The sequence below is a fragment of the Cetorhinus maximus genome, chromosome 2 (assembly GCF_964194155.1).
Source record: "Cetorhinus maximus chromosome 2, sCetMax3.hap1.1, whole genome shotgun sequence".
Taxonomy (NCBI): domain Eukaryota; kingdom Metazoa; phylum Chordata; class Chondrichthyes; order Lamniformes; family Cetorhinidae; genus Cetorhinus; species Cetorhinus maximus.
In genome coordinates, this window is record NC_135880.1 from 125636148 (window position 1) to 125650360 (window position 14213).

The 14213-nt window shown below is 41.4% G+C and overlaps 1 protein-coding gene across 1 annotated transcript in view; it reads right to left on the bottom strand.

The window, feature by feature from the left end:
- Nucleotides 1-14213, bottom strand: part of LOC144697391 (zinc finger protein GLIS3-like) — a 690064-nt gene that overhangs the window by 226425 nt on the left and 449426 nt on the right. The window contains exon 5 of the mRNA XM_078569373.1: nt 1399-1560. Coding sequence (XP_078425499.1) covers nt 1399-1560 — 162 coding nt within the window. The remainder of the gene's footprint in view (nt 1-1398; nt 1561-14213) is intronic.

The following is a 14213-nucleotide window of genomic DNA, read 5'->3' on the forward strand; positions in this document are numbered from 1 at the left end:
TATTTCTACAGTTAATTCTTCTGGCAGCCAGCAGCAACTGAATAATCCCCTTTTTGCCTTGTTGCACTTTCAAGCTTCTACAATTTTCTCACATATTTAGTCTGTCAGTGAAGCCAACATAAAAATGCAAGATGTCTCTATATGATACATTGATCTTTACTGGATGTGAGGAGTAGAAATAGCCAGTGCAGGTTCTGAATCTAGCCCCGAATAACAAGATTCAGCCAGGTGAGTTAAAAGCCTTTTCAAGTTCTAGTATTCTTGAATTTTACTGGAGCTAAAATAATTAACATTAACAAAAAAGATGGGAACTGCATTGGAGGTTGTGCTCCCAAATCTCAATAGTTTACATTAGCAAATAAGTACATGAATTTTACAATGAGCAAAGAAATGGACTCTGATAATCTGGGCCTATCTTCACTTTTCTCGATCTTTGAACAGTATCACAGCCGCAATGACTGCATGAGCTCTTTGTCTTGTGCTGTTACATTTGGGAATATTGTCTATAATTACTGTTCTTGACTTAAGGGAATGAACAATTAGAACATTTTTTGGCATTCTTCATAATACTATTTTAACACATGCATTTCGATTCCATTCCATGAGTGCTTTGCCCAAAGGCCAGTCCTTGGCTCATTGCTTCATCCTGATCTGATTTCTTGTCAGTTTTTGTCAATGGTGGCTTGCCATTGCCTCCCACTCTCAGGATGAGAAGGCAGGTCCTAAATCTACCTCAGGCAGAATGAGAATCCAATCCGTGCTATTAGCATTATTCTGAACCGCATGCTCACTATTTATCTAACTGAGCCAACCAGCCCTTAACACATACATTAACTCATTTATTTTAAAATAGCAGTGTGTGTCTACAATCTTCTCAACTGAGATTTTGGAATTGTATCTCTTCTCCAGCAAGGACTGAATGGGATGAGAGAGAAAATTCGATTAATGTATTTGACTCACATGAAAAGCCAAAATCTAAACAAGTTTAAATATTTAATTGAATAAGTTTGAACTCACATAATAACAGATGAAAATAATTAACTGTTACCAATTATTTGTATTTGTAGCAGCAAATAAGGTTAAATAGTAAATATGCTGTATGTTATATAGTCTTAACATTATCTCCCAAGCAATGTTTGACAAAATATTAAATAACATGAAAGCATTTTATAACAAATGGGATATTTTATTTCTTGGCCAATAAGCAACATGAATTATAATAAAAGTAATATTTGTGCAGGGCCTTTCATGTGTTAGAACATGTGAAGAAGTTAAGAAATAAATTGCAGCAAGACCAAGATTATTTTTGAACTAGATTACAATGTATTTATTTACCATTAAGTTTAAAAGCTTTTATTTCTTAATAATAGTGCTGAATTCTGAATGAGAGACTCTTACTGTATCTAGATGTGTTCTCTGGTGCTTGGCACGGTCACTTGAGTTGCTAAAAGCTTTTTGGCATCCTGGATGCTGACAAAGGTAAGGTTTTTCCCCTGTGTGACTTCGTAGGTGAATCTTGAGATTTTCCAGTCTTGAAAAAGCCTTATTACAGCCTTCAAACTACAGGAAGAGATTTGAGAAACTATTGTTAGAAGAAAGGCGATTATACAAATTTCTATCAGGAAATGCCAGTGTTCTGCAGACTTCCACTTCTGATGATGGGTCACATTCAACACATTAACCCCTTATCTTTTCCTTTTGGAATGTGATGAACCTGCTGTGCGTTTCCAATATGAGACATTTTATTTCCAATTACCAATACTTGTCAGATTTCTTGGTATCTCTTCAGACATCCACAATAGGTATATTTATTTCAATTCCAATTTTTAAGGTGAACATCTGGGTTACCTTGTTAAAAGTATCAAAATCGTGGCAATATTTCTAAATATGTCAGCAACCATGTGTTAATGATATTTTTCAATTTTTTGTTTATTTTTAATAAATGCAGCCTATAGATAAGTATCTACAGAAGCTTAGCTTTGAAAAAAACAAAGCTGTTGCTCATGCTGTCATGAACAGCACGAGCAACAGAGACATTTAACTTTATTCGAAGGGAATGGATAACAAATGACTGGGGTTTGTTGGAAAAATAACTGCATGTTAAAGATGCACATCATTATTGTGAAAATTAGCCATCAAGATCAGGGGATTAGGAGATACATCGTGAGATGCGCATCTCCAGAACTTGCTGTCAATTTACATTCACACATACGGCATCTCAACCTTCATGTCTTCCCATATTTTTATCAACTTGCTGGATTTGCACATTGCAATGAGGAACCAAAAAAGTGAACTCTGGTAATTAATAACACAAGTAACCTTTTAACAATCTCATAATTGTTATTACAATACCAGTCAACTAATCTGGCTCTGAAAGGGAATAAATTAGTTTGTGGATTCCTTCAGGAATTGATTTCTTCTTAGAGATTTTATAAATGTCAAATTTGAAATATAAACTTTTAAAAAATTTTCTTTGTCTCTTTTTCTCTCTTAATCCATTTAACTTTCCCTCTCTTTATTTGTCTTTCTGTACTTGATTTGACAGTAATACATCCTGTTTCCTTTTCTGTTGTTTTTCATTTTTTTCTCAATCCTTAAAATAACATTGGCTAAGGAGGTAGATTGTTAGTCCCATCATCCACCAAAGTCCAAGATATCCTGTTGCCCTTGCCGCACAGTTATCAGCTTGCACATCCAGCAATTTTCAGCGCAAATATTTTTCAACAACTATGGCATTTATCTAGCGTATTTAATATAATAAAACATCACAAGGAACAAGCTGAATAGTGACAGAAAAGGTCTAACAAATAGGGCATGCTATAAAGTGCTCCGTTCCTACAAATCTGTGACCATCCTAGCAAATAGTTGATGAAAAGATGCCAAATAATGTACAAGGGTTTGAGCAAGAAGGGAATCATTTATAGAATGGATTCATTGGGTCAGATTTTCGTTGAGTCAGAAGGAGCCTGGAGCCATTAAAAATGGCAGGCGGGAACCGTTTCTGCCGGGGTGGGGTGGTGCTGGTAGGGATACGCATCTCTTAGTACTCCCCCTTAGCAATTTTCCTAGAGTCAGGTCAGCTTTGGTTTAACTCACTGCTCATTCGCTGAGCAAAGAGGGAATCTGGAGCCAGTCTTTCCTTAACATATTTATTCGTATTGCCCGGAGAACAAAGGCACACCCAGGACTCCCTTTTCTTCCATCCACCCTCTCCCCGCTCCCCCCACACACAGGTGGAAACAAATTCTTACATCTACTTAAGAATAATACCCTAACCTTCCTCCATTTTGTCACAGCTCTTCTCACTTACAACTAGAGCATGCACTTCATTGTGGCAAGATTGTAATATCAGCACACTTCTCCTTGACTTATGGTTAAGGGATTTCAGAGGAATCATGAACTATCATCTGCATTTGAGAACCTTTTGAAAGGTAAGTTCAATAGGTCTTATCCATGCCTACTCTATGCCCCCCACCCACTCCCACTCTTTTAATCCACATGTCAAGTCATGCCAACTCAGACATTGAATATATTCAAGATAGAGGTTGATAGATTTCTAGATATTAGAGATATCAGGGGATATGGGGATCGTGCAGGGAAATGGCATTGAGGTTGAAGATCAGCCATGATCTAATAGAATGCTGGAGCAGGCTCGAGGGCCCAAAAGGCCTAATCCTGTTCCTATTTCCTATGTTCCTTTCTTCATGCCCTTCACCATGCACAATGACCTGTCATACTCTCCATGCCAACAGAATTAATGAACCCTATAGTAACAACGGCATATGTGAAATTGCTTGGAAGAAAACTTTCATTCATAATTTTTGAAAAAGGAAAACACTGGTGGCCCTACAGCCCTATAAAAGTGTCAAACATACCATTGAAGTATCAATCACAGAAGCTTTAAGCACTTGGCACCTCAAGCTTGTGCAAATAAGCATTGAGGCATCAACAAAAGAGATCCCAGAAAAAAATAAACTTATTATAACCTCATAGAGGTATCAATCAAACGAAGTCAACAGTTTTCTGCACCTGTGTAAACAAACTTACCAGCACAATCCTTTTATAAGAGTCTGGGCTCTCAGCCAAGTTTTATGGGAGAACGGGTTGGCATTGAATTGGCATGGGGGCATGGAAGTGGCATGAGGAGTGGCTGGGGTGGGTGATAGGGTGTGAGGATTAGAGGGCCTACAGTGTAACCAAAGTCCCAGAGAATCAAGGCATGCCTTTTAACCAGTTTGGCTACCCCTTGGCCACTTCTGATCTGCTTCTGGGGGGCGACAGGCCTGAGTCTATCCTGTCCCTGCCTCACCGGAGTGAAAATAACACATAAAGAGGCACTTCAAACCAAGGCAGGAGTGTTGAATAGGGAATTTTCCCAAGTTGAGCTATCCACCTTGGTAGTGAAAATCCAGCCCATAAGAATACAAGAGCAAAGAAATAGGAGCACGAGTAAACCATATGGCCTGTCGAACCTGCTCCACCTTTCAATACAATCATGGCTGATCTTGGGCTTCAATTCCATTTTCCTGCCCACTCCCCATATCCCTTAATTCCCTGTGAGACCACAAATCTGCCCATTATTTTTTTAATATATTCGTTTGTGGGATGTGGGTGTTGCTGGCTAGGCCAGGATTTATTGCCCATCCCTAATTTCCCTTGTTCAGAGGGCATTTTTAAGAGTCAACCACATTGCTGTTGGTCTGGATCACATTTAGGCCAGACCAGGTGAAGACAGCAGATTTCCTTTTCCAAAGGAGATTAGTGAACCAGATGGGTTTTTACAACAATCAACAATGGTGTTGTGCTCATCATTAGACTTTTTAATTCCAGATATTTATTGAATTCAAATTCCACCATTTGCCTTGATGGGATTGGAACCTGGGTCCCCAGAGCATTAACCTGGGTCTCTGGATGACCAGTCCAGTGACAATATCACTACTTACTGCCAAGCTTTTCTGTTCAGTATAGAAATCAGTGCTGTATTTTTGTCCTCCCCCTCTACATGTTGCTCATTGGTAGCATCATCCACAAAAAAGGGATTCAGATTCCACATGTATAACGATGATGTCCACTCTACATTTCCATCATCTTCTCAACTCCTCCTACTTCCTCCCTGTTCTCAGATTGCTTGTTTAGATTCTAATCATTAATGAGTTCCAATCATCTCCAGTTAAAACACCAGGAAAACCAAAGCCATCATTTTCTACCCCTGCCACAAACTCCATACTACTGCCACCGATTCCATCCTCTTCCCTGGTCACTGTTTAAGGGTGAATAGACCAAAAACAACCTTGTCATCCTGTTCAACCTCAAGCTGAGCTTCCAATCCCACATCCTCTTCCACCTCTGTAACATCATTCAATTCTGCCAATGGGCAGAATTTTTCCGCCAGCGAGCTGGGGGCGGGGCCCACTTGCCGACGCGAAAATGACGCGGGATGACATCGGGGGGAACCCCCGACATCATCCCGCCCCATTTAAATCTTCAGGAAGGCGGGGGGACAGCACGATCAGCTGTCTACCCGCCGACCTGTCAATGGCCAATTGAGGCCATTGACAGGATAATTAAGCCAATTAAAGGCCCTGCCCGTCCAACCTTAAGGCTGGCGGGCAGGCCAGGAGCCTCCTGGCAGCAACTAGAGAAAACAGGAAACCTCATCCACCAGCGGGATGAGGTTTCATGTCTGTTTTAAAAAACTTTAATAAAGTTTATGTGATATTTATTAACATGTCCCATCTCGTGTGACATTGTCACATGAGGGGGACATGTTAATAATTTTTTAAATTTTCAACTTTCAAAAACTGTCAGCACTCTCCCTGAAGCAGCACTTTGCCTCAGGGAGATGTGTGCTCTTTTGTGCACATGCGGGAAAGAGCGCACTCTGACACTTGGGGAATCCCCCCCTCCCCGTGCCCGCACAGGAAGCGCATAGCGCTTCCCACCGGGCGTCACGCTGAGCGGGCCTTAATTGGCCTGCCTACTCAAAATGGCGACAAGGCCCGTTTTGGTGGCGGCAATCGGCTGCCTGCCCGCCGCCGAGCCGGTGGGGCCCGCCCGCCCGCCCATCAAGGGCAAAATTCTGCCCAATGTCTCAGCCTCTGCTGTTGAAATCTTCATCTATGCCTTTGCCAGTTACAGACACAACCATTACAAGAGTGCCCTCTTGGATGGTCTCCCATCCTTCACACTCAGTAAATTTCACAATTCTATCTCGCATATCCTATACTGCACCAAGTCCTGCTCACCCATCACTTTTGTCTTTGCTGACCTATATAACCTCCTGGCCTCACATCACCTCCAATTTAAAATGATCACATTTTTATTTAAACCTCTTTAATGTCTCAACTCTCCCTATCTCTGCAACCTCCTCCAGCCTTGCAAGCTCCTCCAACACACACTCCTCAAACTCTCTGTTCCTCTGACTCTTGCCTCCTCTGCACCCTGCCATCCCTTTGTCCAGCATTGGTGGTCATACTTTCACTCATCTCACCCCCACCCCGCACTCCCACCTGTCACTTGGTGGAATTCCCTCCATAATCCAATCCACTTCCCTCCTTCTTTAAAAATTCCTTAAACTCTCCTCTTTGACCAAGAACCTAATACAATGTTTTCCTCAGAGCAGCATTCATGAACTATTTAACAATGAAAACCCCTATTAAAATATGAAGTTGCTTTTGCTGTTGTTATTGAGCAGATGATTTTTTCTTTTTTACTTTGCTATTAAAATGAAACCTGACTGGTGTGACAGGAAAACAATTTGCACAGAATGCTCCTGTAGAGTATTTATAAAGGGCACCATTTTTCACTTAAAAATATAATCTGATTGTAAAAAAAAATGTCTTCAATTAATAAAAATGGGAAAATAATCTGGAGAAGTGGGACGTAACACAATCAATTGTGTGGAATTGATTAACTTCTGCTTCAAAATTCCTGTGGTTATTTGGAAGTAATATTTTGATCAAATTAAATAGGCTGGGGAAAATAACAAATGAGAATGCAAGACATACCATAAATCCAAGTATACAAGCCCACCCCTGTGATCTAGTACTGCCTTGTGTTGGCTCATGAACATGATGCACATTGGAGGGGTAGCACACAGAAAGGTACTAGGCCAGAAGAGAGTTATCTCCCTGGAAAGTAAAATTGGAGGGCAAGTGAATTTGGCTTATCTCATATGTCTTCTGCTGGTTAGTTAAGTACAATCATAGGCAGGGAAGCTGGTATCACTGAGTGATTTCCCTCAATTGAGGAACAGTCTTTGGGGGAGAAGGAAATAAACTTTTAGGGTTAAAAAGAAATGACTGGGGAAGTATCAGACAGAAATTTCCCCTCGTCGGGAGGGTTGTGCGGGGGCGGGTGGGAGCGAGCGCAAACCAGATCGGTACCCCCGATCGGGTGCGCGCTGCCATTTTACCTGGAAGCGCTCCCTGTGCGGGTGGGGGGGATTCCCTGAGTCAGGGCCTACGCTCTCTTGCGCATGCGTGCAAAAGAATGCAGAAATCTCCCTGAGGCACGGAGACGCCTCAGGGAGGTTAGTTTAAGTTTTGAAAAATGGAATAAAGGTAAAAAAAATTTAAGGACATGTTCCCTCATGTGAAACTGTCACATAAGCTGGGACATGTCCATTAATTTTTTCAAAAAGTTTTATGTAATTGATAAACCCTTCATGGAACCTCATCCCACCCGCAGATGAGGTTTCATGAAAATTGTGAAGGCCACCTGGGCTCTTCGCCTGCCCGCCAACCTTAAGGTTGGACAGGCAGCATTCTTAACAGCTTCAATTACTTTGTTAATGGCCTTAATAGGCCTTTGACAGTTCAGCTGTGTCAGTTGCATGCCCGCCAAACTGACAATCTAAATGGCGTGTGGTGACATCGAGATGCCTGCCCGATGTCACCCTGCGTCATTTTACGAGTCGGCGAGTGGGCCCCGCCCCCATTTGCCAACGGGAAAATTCTTTCCATAATATATGTTCAACTTAAACATTATTTTTTCTGTCATAGGCAGTGGATGGTCACTACTACGTGGCATACATGGTGCTATGTTTATAAATGTAAGCACAACAATTATTATGACACCAGGCATATTGGTTTCAGTTATCATTTACAGCCTTGGCCTAAATATGGAGGAAATTTCTGAATTTCAGAGGTTGAGTGAGAATGATTGCCCTTGATATCAAGGCAGCATTTCATACAGCGTGGCATCAAGGAGCCCTAGCAAACTGAAGTCAATGGAAATAAGGGAAAATCTCTCTACTAACTGGAGTCATACCTAGCACAAAGGAAGATGGTTGTGGCCATTGGAGGCCATTCATCTCAGCCCCAAGGCATCACTGCAGGAGTTTCTCAGTGTAGTGTCTGAAACCCAACCAACTTCAGCTGCTGCATCAATGACCTTTCCCCCCATCATAGGGAATGGAATGGAGGAATTTGCTCATGATTGCAGTATTCAGTCCCATTTGTGACTCCTCAGATAATGAATCAGTCTGTGTTCACCTTTCACAAGATGTGGACAACATTCAGGCTTGGGTTGACAATTGGCAAGTAACATTTACACCACTTAAGTGACAGGTAACAATCATCTCCAACTGAGAGTCTAACCATTTCCTCTTGATGTTCAATGGCTTTACTATCACTGAACCCTCCACCATGAACTTCCTGGGAGTCAGAATTGACTAGAAACTTAACTGGACCAGCCCCATAAATACTGGGGTTACAAAAGTCAGAAGCTGGCTATTCTGCAGCAAATAACTCACTTCATGGGGAGAATTTTGTCCCCGTTGGGGGGGTTGTGCGGGAGCGGGCACAGGAGTGTGTGCAGCCGATTACCACCTGCGATCAGCTAGGCGTTGCCATTTTACGTGGGTGGGCCAATTAAGACCGGCCCAGCGGGTGATGCGCGCCCGGAAGCGCTGAGCGCTCCCTGTGCGGGCAGTGGTGGTTGCCTGAGTCAGGGCCTGCGCTCTTTTGCGCATGCACGCGAAAGAGCTCAGAAATCTCCCTGAGGCACAGAGCCGCCTCAGGGAGATTAGTTTAAGTTTAAAAAATTTTAATAAAGGGAAAGAAAAGTTTTTAGGACATGTTCCCTCATGTGAAACTGTCACATGAGCTGGGACATGTTTATGAATTTTATTAAAAGTTTCTTCAAGCCTTTAAAAACCTTCATGAAACCTCATCCCACCCATGGATGAGGTTCTATGAAAAATGCGAAGGCCGCCTGGGCTCTTCGCCGGCACACCTTAAGGTTGGACGGCAGCTCAGTTTATTGTTTTAATTGATAGTTAACTGGCCTTAATAGGTCTTTGACAGTTTGGTGGGTGCGCAGCTGACTCGGGTGCGCGCCCGCTGAACTGAAAATCTGAATGATGTGCGGTGACGTCGGGACACACGCCTGACGTCACCGCACGTCATTTTATACCTCGGTGAGCAGGCCCCGCCCCCAATTCGCCGAGCCGAAGGTTCTGCCCCATGAGTCACCAAAATCTTTCCATCATCTGCAAGACACAAGTCAGGATTGTAATGGAATATATGAGGTAGTGCAGTATAGGATATGGAAGATAGTAAATTTTACAATTCTGAGCATGAAGGACCATTCAAGAGGGCACTGTAATGGCTGGACTGGGAACAGCAGTGGAGGGTTTCCTCCCTACACTGTTGACCTGGCTGCAAAAGCCAATTTTAAAAAATTTTAAATTTGAAAAAAAGTCAGAGAGGAGGTCCCTCCATTTTGAAGCACCCTCTCTCTTACTTACCTGCCATCATAGCCTGCTGCTCCTTTCAAGTTGGAATGCCTCTAACTGGCATTCCAGTTTTTGAGAACCTTAATTGGACAGAAAGCCTGCCTCTTGCCATTAATTGGCCGCTCTGGGGAAATCACATTGAGTGACTGTTTCCCATCCAGTGCCTGATGGCAGGATTCTGAGTCCAGAGGAAATATCCTTCCCTACATTCTGCTACACTTCTTCACTGGATCATATTGCTTGACTTAAAGTTAATTTACCAAACTTCTCAGTCCTGTATTCTATCCGTCTTACAGCCCTTGGCTGACTAATAGCCACTTGTTTTAGCAGCTCTCTTTTTTTAAAATTAGCCTGACTCCAGCTTCAGTCTCTGGTCAAACTGATTACCTCCCTACATTAGAATCCATCAGCCTAACCAACAATGACCCCTCCTGAGTTCAAATGAGCAGAGTTAACCAGCTGTGTGAAATACAGTATCAAGGGAACTTCAACCTAATCTTCCTTGTCTGCAGCATGCTGTTTGAGTTGTCCCATCTGAAACTTATTGTTTGGACAAACCACATAAGAGCAAGAGTTAGCCCAATAGTAACATTTCTTACACTAAGGTATCTTTGTATCTCAATGCCGTTGCAGCAGTCTGAAATTTGAAACACAAAGCTGGATAAATGACAAGCAAAGTAACCAATGAATTGAGATCAATATCATTAGTTAGATATGAATTATAAATAATGGATCTACAAAATTTATTCAGATTAATATATACTTTTCATCAAAAGGTTCGCTTACCTCCTCCTACACAACATTGCCTATCTCAGCCTATCTGCCACTGAACATCTCATCCATTCCTTTCTCACCGATTATTCCGCTACTCTACTAACTGGCATCCCATCCTCCATTCTTTGTAAAGTTTGGCTCATCCAAAGCTTTTCTGCCAATATCCAACCCAGTCCCAGTTTCAACTCACATATCAGCCCTGTTTTTTGCTGACCTACATAGACGCTTGGTCCTCCAATACTTCAATTTTAAAATTCTCATCCTCACGTTTAAGTCTTCTTTTCACGGCCTCATCTCTCCCTAATTGTTGTCTCAGTCCCAGCTCATCGCTGTAGGAGTTCCTCAGGGCAGTGTCTGAGACCCAACCAACTTCAGCTGCTGCATCAATGACTTTCCCTCTATCATAAGGTCCAAAATGGAGACGGTCTACTCACGATTACACTATTCAGTCCTATTGGTGACTAGTCCAGTGCTGTACACTTTATTTTTCAAATTCTGGCCTCTTCTGCAACCCTCTCCTTCACCCCATCATTGACATCTTCAAATGTCATGATCTCTGGAATACCCTTCCAAAACCAATTCACTCTGCAGCTTCTTCTTCAAGATTCTCTTTAATCCCAACCCTTTGAACAACACTTTGGTTATTCGTTCAAATATCTCCTCCATTTGCAACTGATAACGCTTCTATGAAATGGGTTGTGATGTTTTTCTATATCAATGGCATTATGTAATTTCCAAATTATTGATGTTGTCTTATAGTGCGCATGAGAAATTAAAATGGTAAAGAACTTTTTAGAATAGAGCTAGACATTTAATATTATTTTGTTATTTATATTCAGTATGTAAATACTGTTTTTTTTTATTTATTCATGGGATGTGGGTGTCACTGGCTAGGCCAGCATTTATTGCCCATCCCTAATTGCCCTGTTCAGAGGACATTTATAGGCCAGACCTGGTAAGGACGGCAGATTTCCTTCCCTAAAGGGCATTATTGAACCAGATGGGTTTGTATGACAATCGGCAATGGTTTCGTGGTCATCATCAGACTTCCCAGATTTATTTTATTTCATTCAAATTTCACCCTCTGTCATGGTAGGATTTGAACCTGGGGTTCCCAGAGCATTATTCTGGGTTTCTGGAATACCAGTCCAGTAATAATACTACTATGCCACTGCCTCCCCTCAGGATTAATCCATTGTTCTCTGATGTGGGATTAGAATGTTAATATTTGGAAAATATACATTTGTGTATATTACCATATACAATATGGTATGGATGTGGTGAAAGAAGTTCAACCTTGCTTTGCCTATTTTTTGGGTACAAAAAAAAGGGAAAAACTTTACAAAATCAGGCCATGATTTCTCAACTCTATCTGCACCTGAAGTTCGGTGGCTGCTATTTTGGATTGCACCCAGATGTTTGGTCCCTTGAATAAAAGTGATCAGGGGACTAATATCGGATTCAGGATACCAGTGTCCAATTGGGAAAAAAAACTGGTTGGCACATGTTGTGAAAATGCTCTGCTCAATCTTTCTGGATTTCTTTTTTATTCTTTCATGGGATGTAAGCATCGTTCACGAAGCCAGTATTTGGTTGCCAACCCTTAATTGCCACAACTGAGCGGCTAGCTAGGCTATTTCAGAGGGCAGTCAAGAGTCAACCACATTGCTGTGGGCCTGGAGTCACATTTAGGCCAGACTGGGTAAGGACAGCAGATTTCCTTCCCTAAAGTGCATTAATGAACCATATGGGTTTTTGAGACAATTGATGATAGTTTCACGGGCACCATTACTGAGACGAGCTTTCAATTCGAGACCTATTAATTGAATTTAAATTCCACCAAACGCCGTGGTGGAATTTAAAAAATAATGCCGTGGGATGTCTTATGTCCATCTGAGGTGGCAAATGGGGCCTTGGTTTAACTTCTTATTTGGAAGACAGTACCTCCAGTAGCACAATGCACCCTCAGTTTTACACTAAAGTGGCAGCCTGGATTGTGTGCTCAAGCCTCTAAAGTGGGCTTGAATCCACAACCTCCCAACTGAAGAGGTGAGAGAGCTACTGCTGTAACTGTAAACTGAAACGATTGTGAAATATTTAACTCCAATGACTTTCGAGAATTATCTTTTGATTAAACACTTCTGACCTATAAGTTATGTTATTTATGTGAACTTTTTAGGGTAATCAATTTTCAATCTTTATTGACAACCTTCTGCATTAGGTCATAAAAGGATAGTTGTTTCATCAGGCAACCAATACAGAATGGGATTCATTTCATATGTCCAATCAACAATCACACGTGATCCCAATTCATCTTATTAATATGTTATTTTGCTGCCCTTGCTTTATGCGTACACTCTGTTTAAAGGCTAACAGCATTGATATTCTTCAGATCAGGTTTCAGCACTGTCTCTGATGTCAGTGAAACTGAAAACATGAAGGATTGTGTGTCAAGTAGACCTATTCTATCCCATTTGACTTCAATTAGAAGCAGAAAGTACAAAGTCGACCAATTCCATCAGTCAAAGTCCCACACAGCCCTATTATTAGACACAGGTCAATGAGAGATGCTGTCTATATAGCTTGACAGGCAACTTTATACCCAAGACTGTATTAAAGCGTCTGACAACTTAATTACATACATGAACAAACTTGGAAAGATGAAGTGTTTTGCAATCCTACATTAGACTAACACTTGCAAAGCTATAGAAATAAGTCACAGTTTCAAAGCAAGCCAGTTTCATATTTTTCCTTCACCAACCTTGAAGGTTGCAAGTTAGATTGCAATTTATTATTCTTTTCATCACTATAGTTATAGGCCTGCCGCAGTTTAATCAATCAGTCACCAACACATTTGTAATTATATTACCAAGCTGTCTGTGGTGGACAGGAGTTCAAAGGAGAAACTTGCCATATATATGTCTGAGCTCCACATCAGCCATGATTGAGAGCCCAAGACCAGAAATGCCAGGCTTGATGCAAAGAATTTTTCTCCATGGACAGGTTAATTTGCATGTTTGGGGCACTATAGATGGAGTTATTGCCACAGGTTTCAAGAAAGCAGATCTTGGAACTTAAAGTACTTGAAGGCAAAGATAATTCATTCCTTTCTTTGCCCTTTAGGGTTATTTTTAATTAATAAAGTGTTAAGTTTGTTAAAACTCCTAAAAAAAGGACTTGCATTTATATGGCACTTTTCATGATCACTGGATCTTTCGAAGCACTTTACAGCCAATGAAGTACCTTTGAAGTGTAGTCACTGTTGTAACGTAGGAAATGTGGCAGCTAATTTGCATCCAGCAAACTCCCACAAACAGCAATGTAATAATCATCAGATAATTTGCTTTATGTGATCTTGATAGAGGGATAAATATGGCCAGGACACTAGGGATAACTCCCCTGCTCGTCTTCAAAATAATGCCATGGGATCTTTTAGACCCACCTGAGAAGGCAGCTGGTTCAAAAACATTTAAGACAAAAAATAATATCCAAAATAATGTCCTCAGTAAAACACAAAAATAATTTTAGCGAATCCAGGTTCAGGTTTAAACGGTGGGTGGAATCGTCCCAGAGTTGCACTAAGTGCTGTAGTGGGCAGGTAAAGCGATGTTTTACGCACCAGCTGTGATGGCGGGTTTTCACGCTGTACCATCCCAAACCTGCCACATTATTTATGAATTCCCAGGAAACACGCCATTTC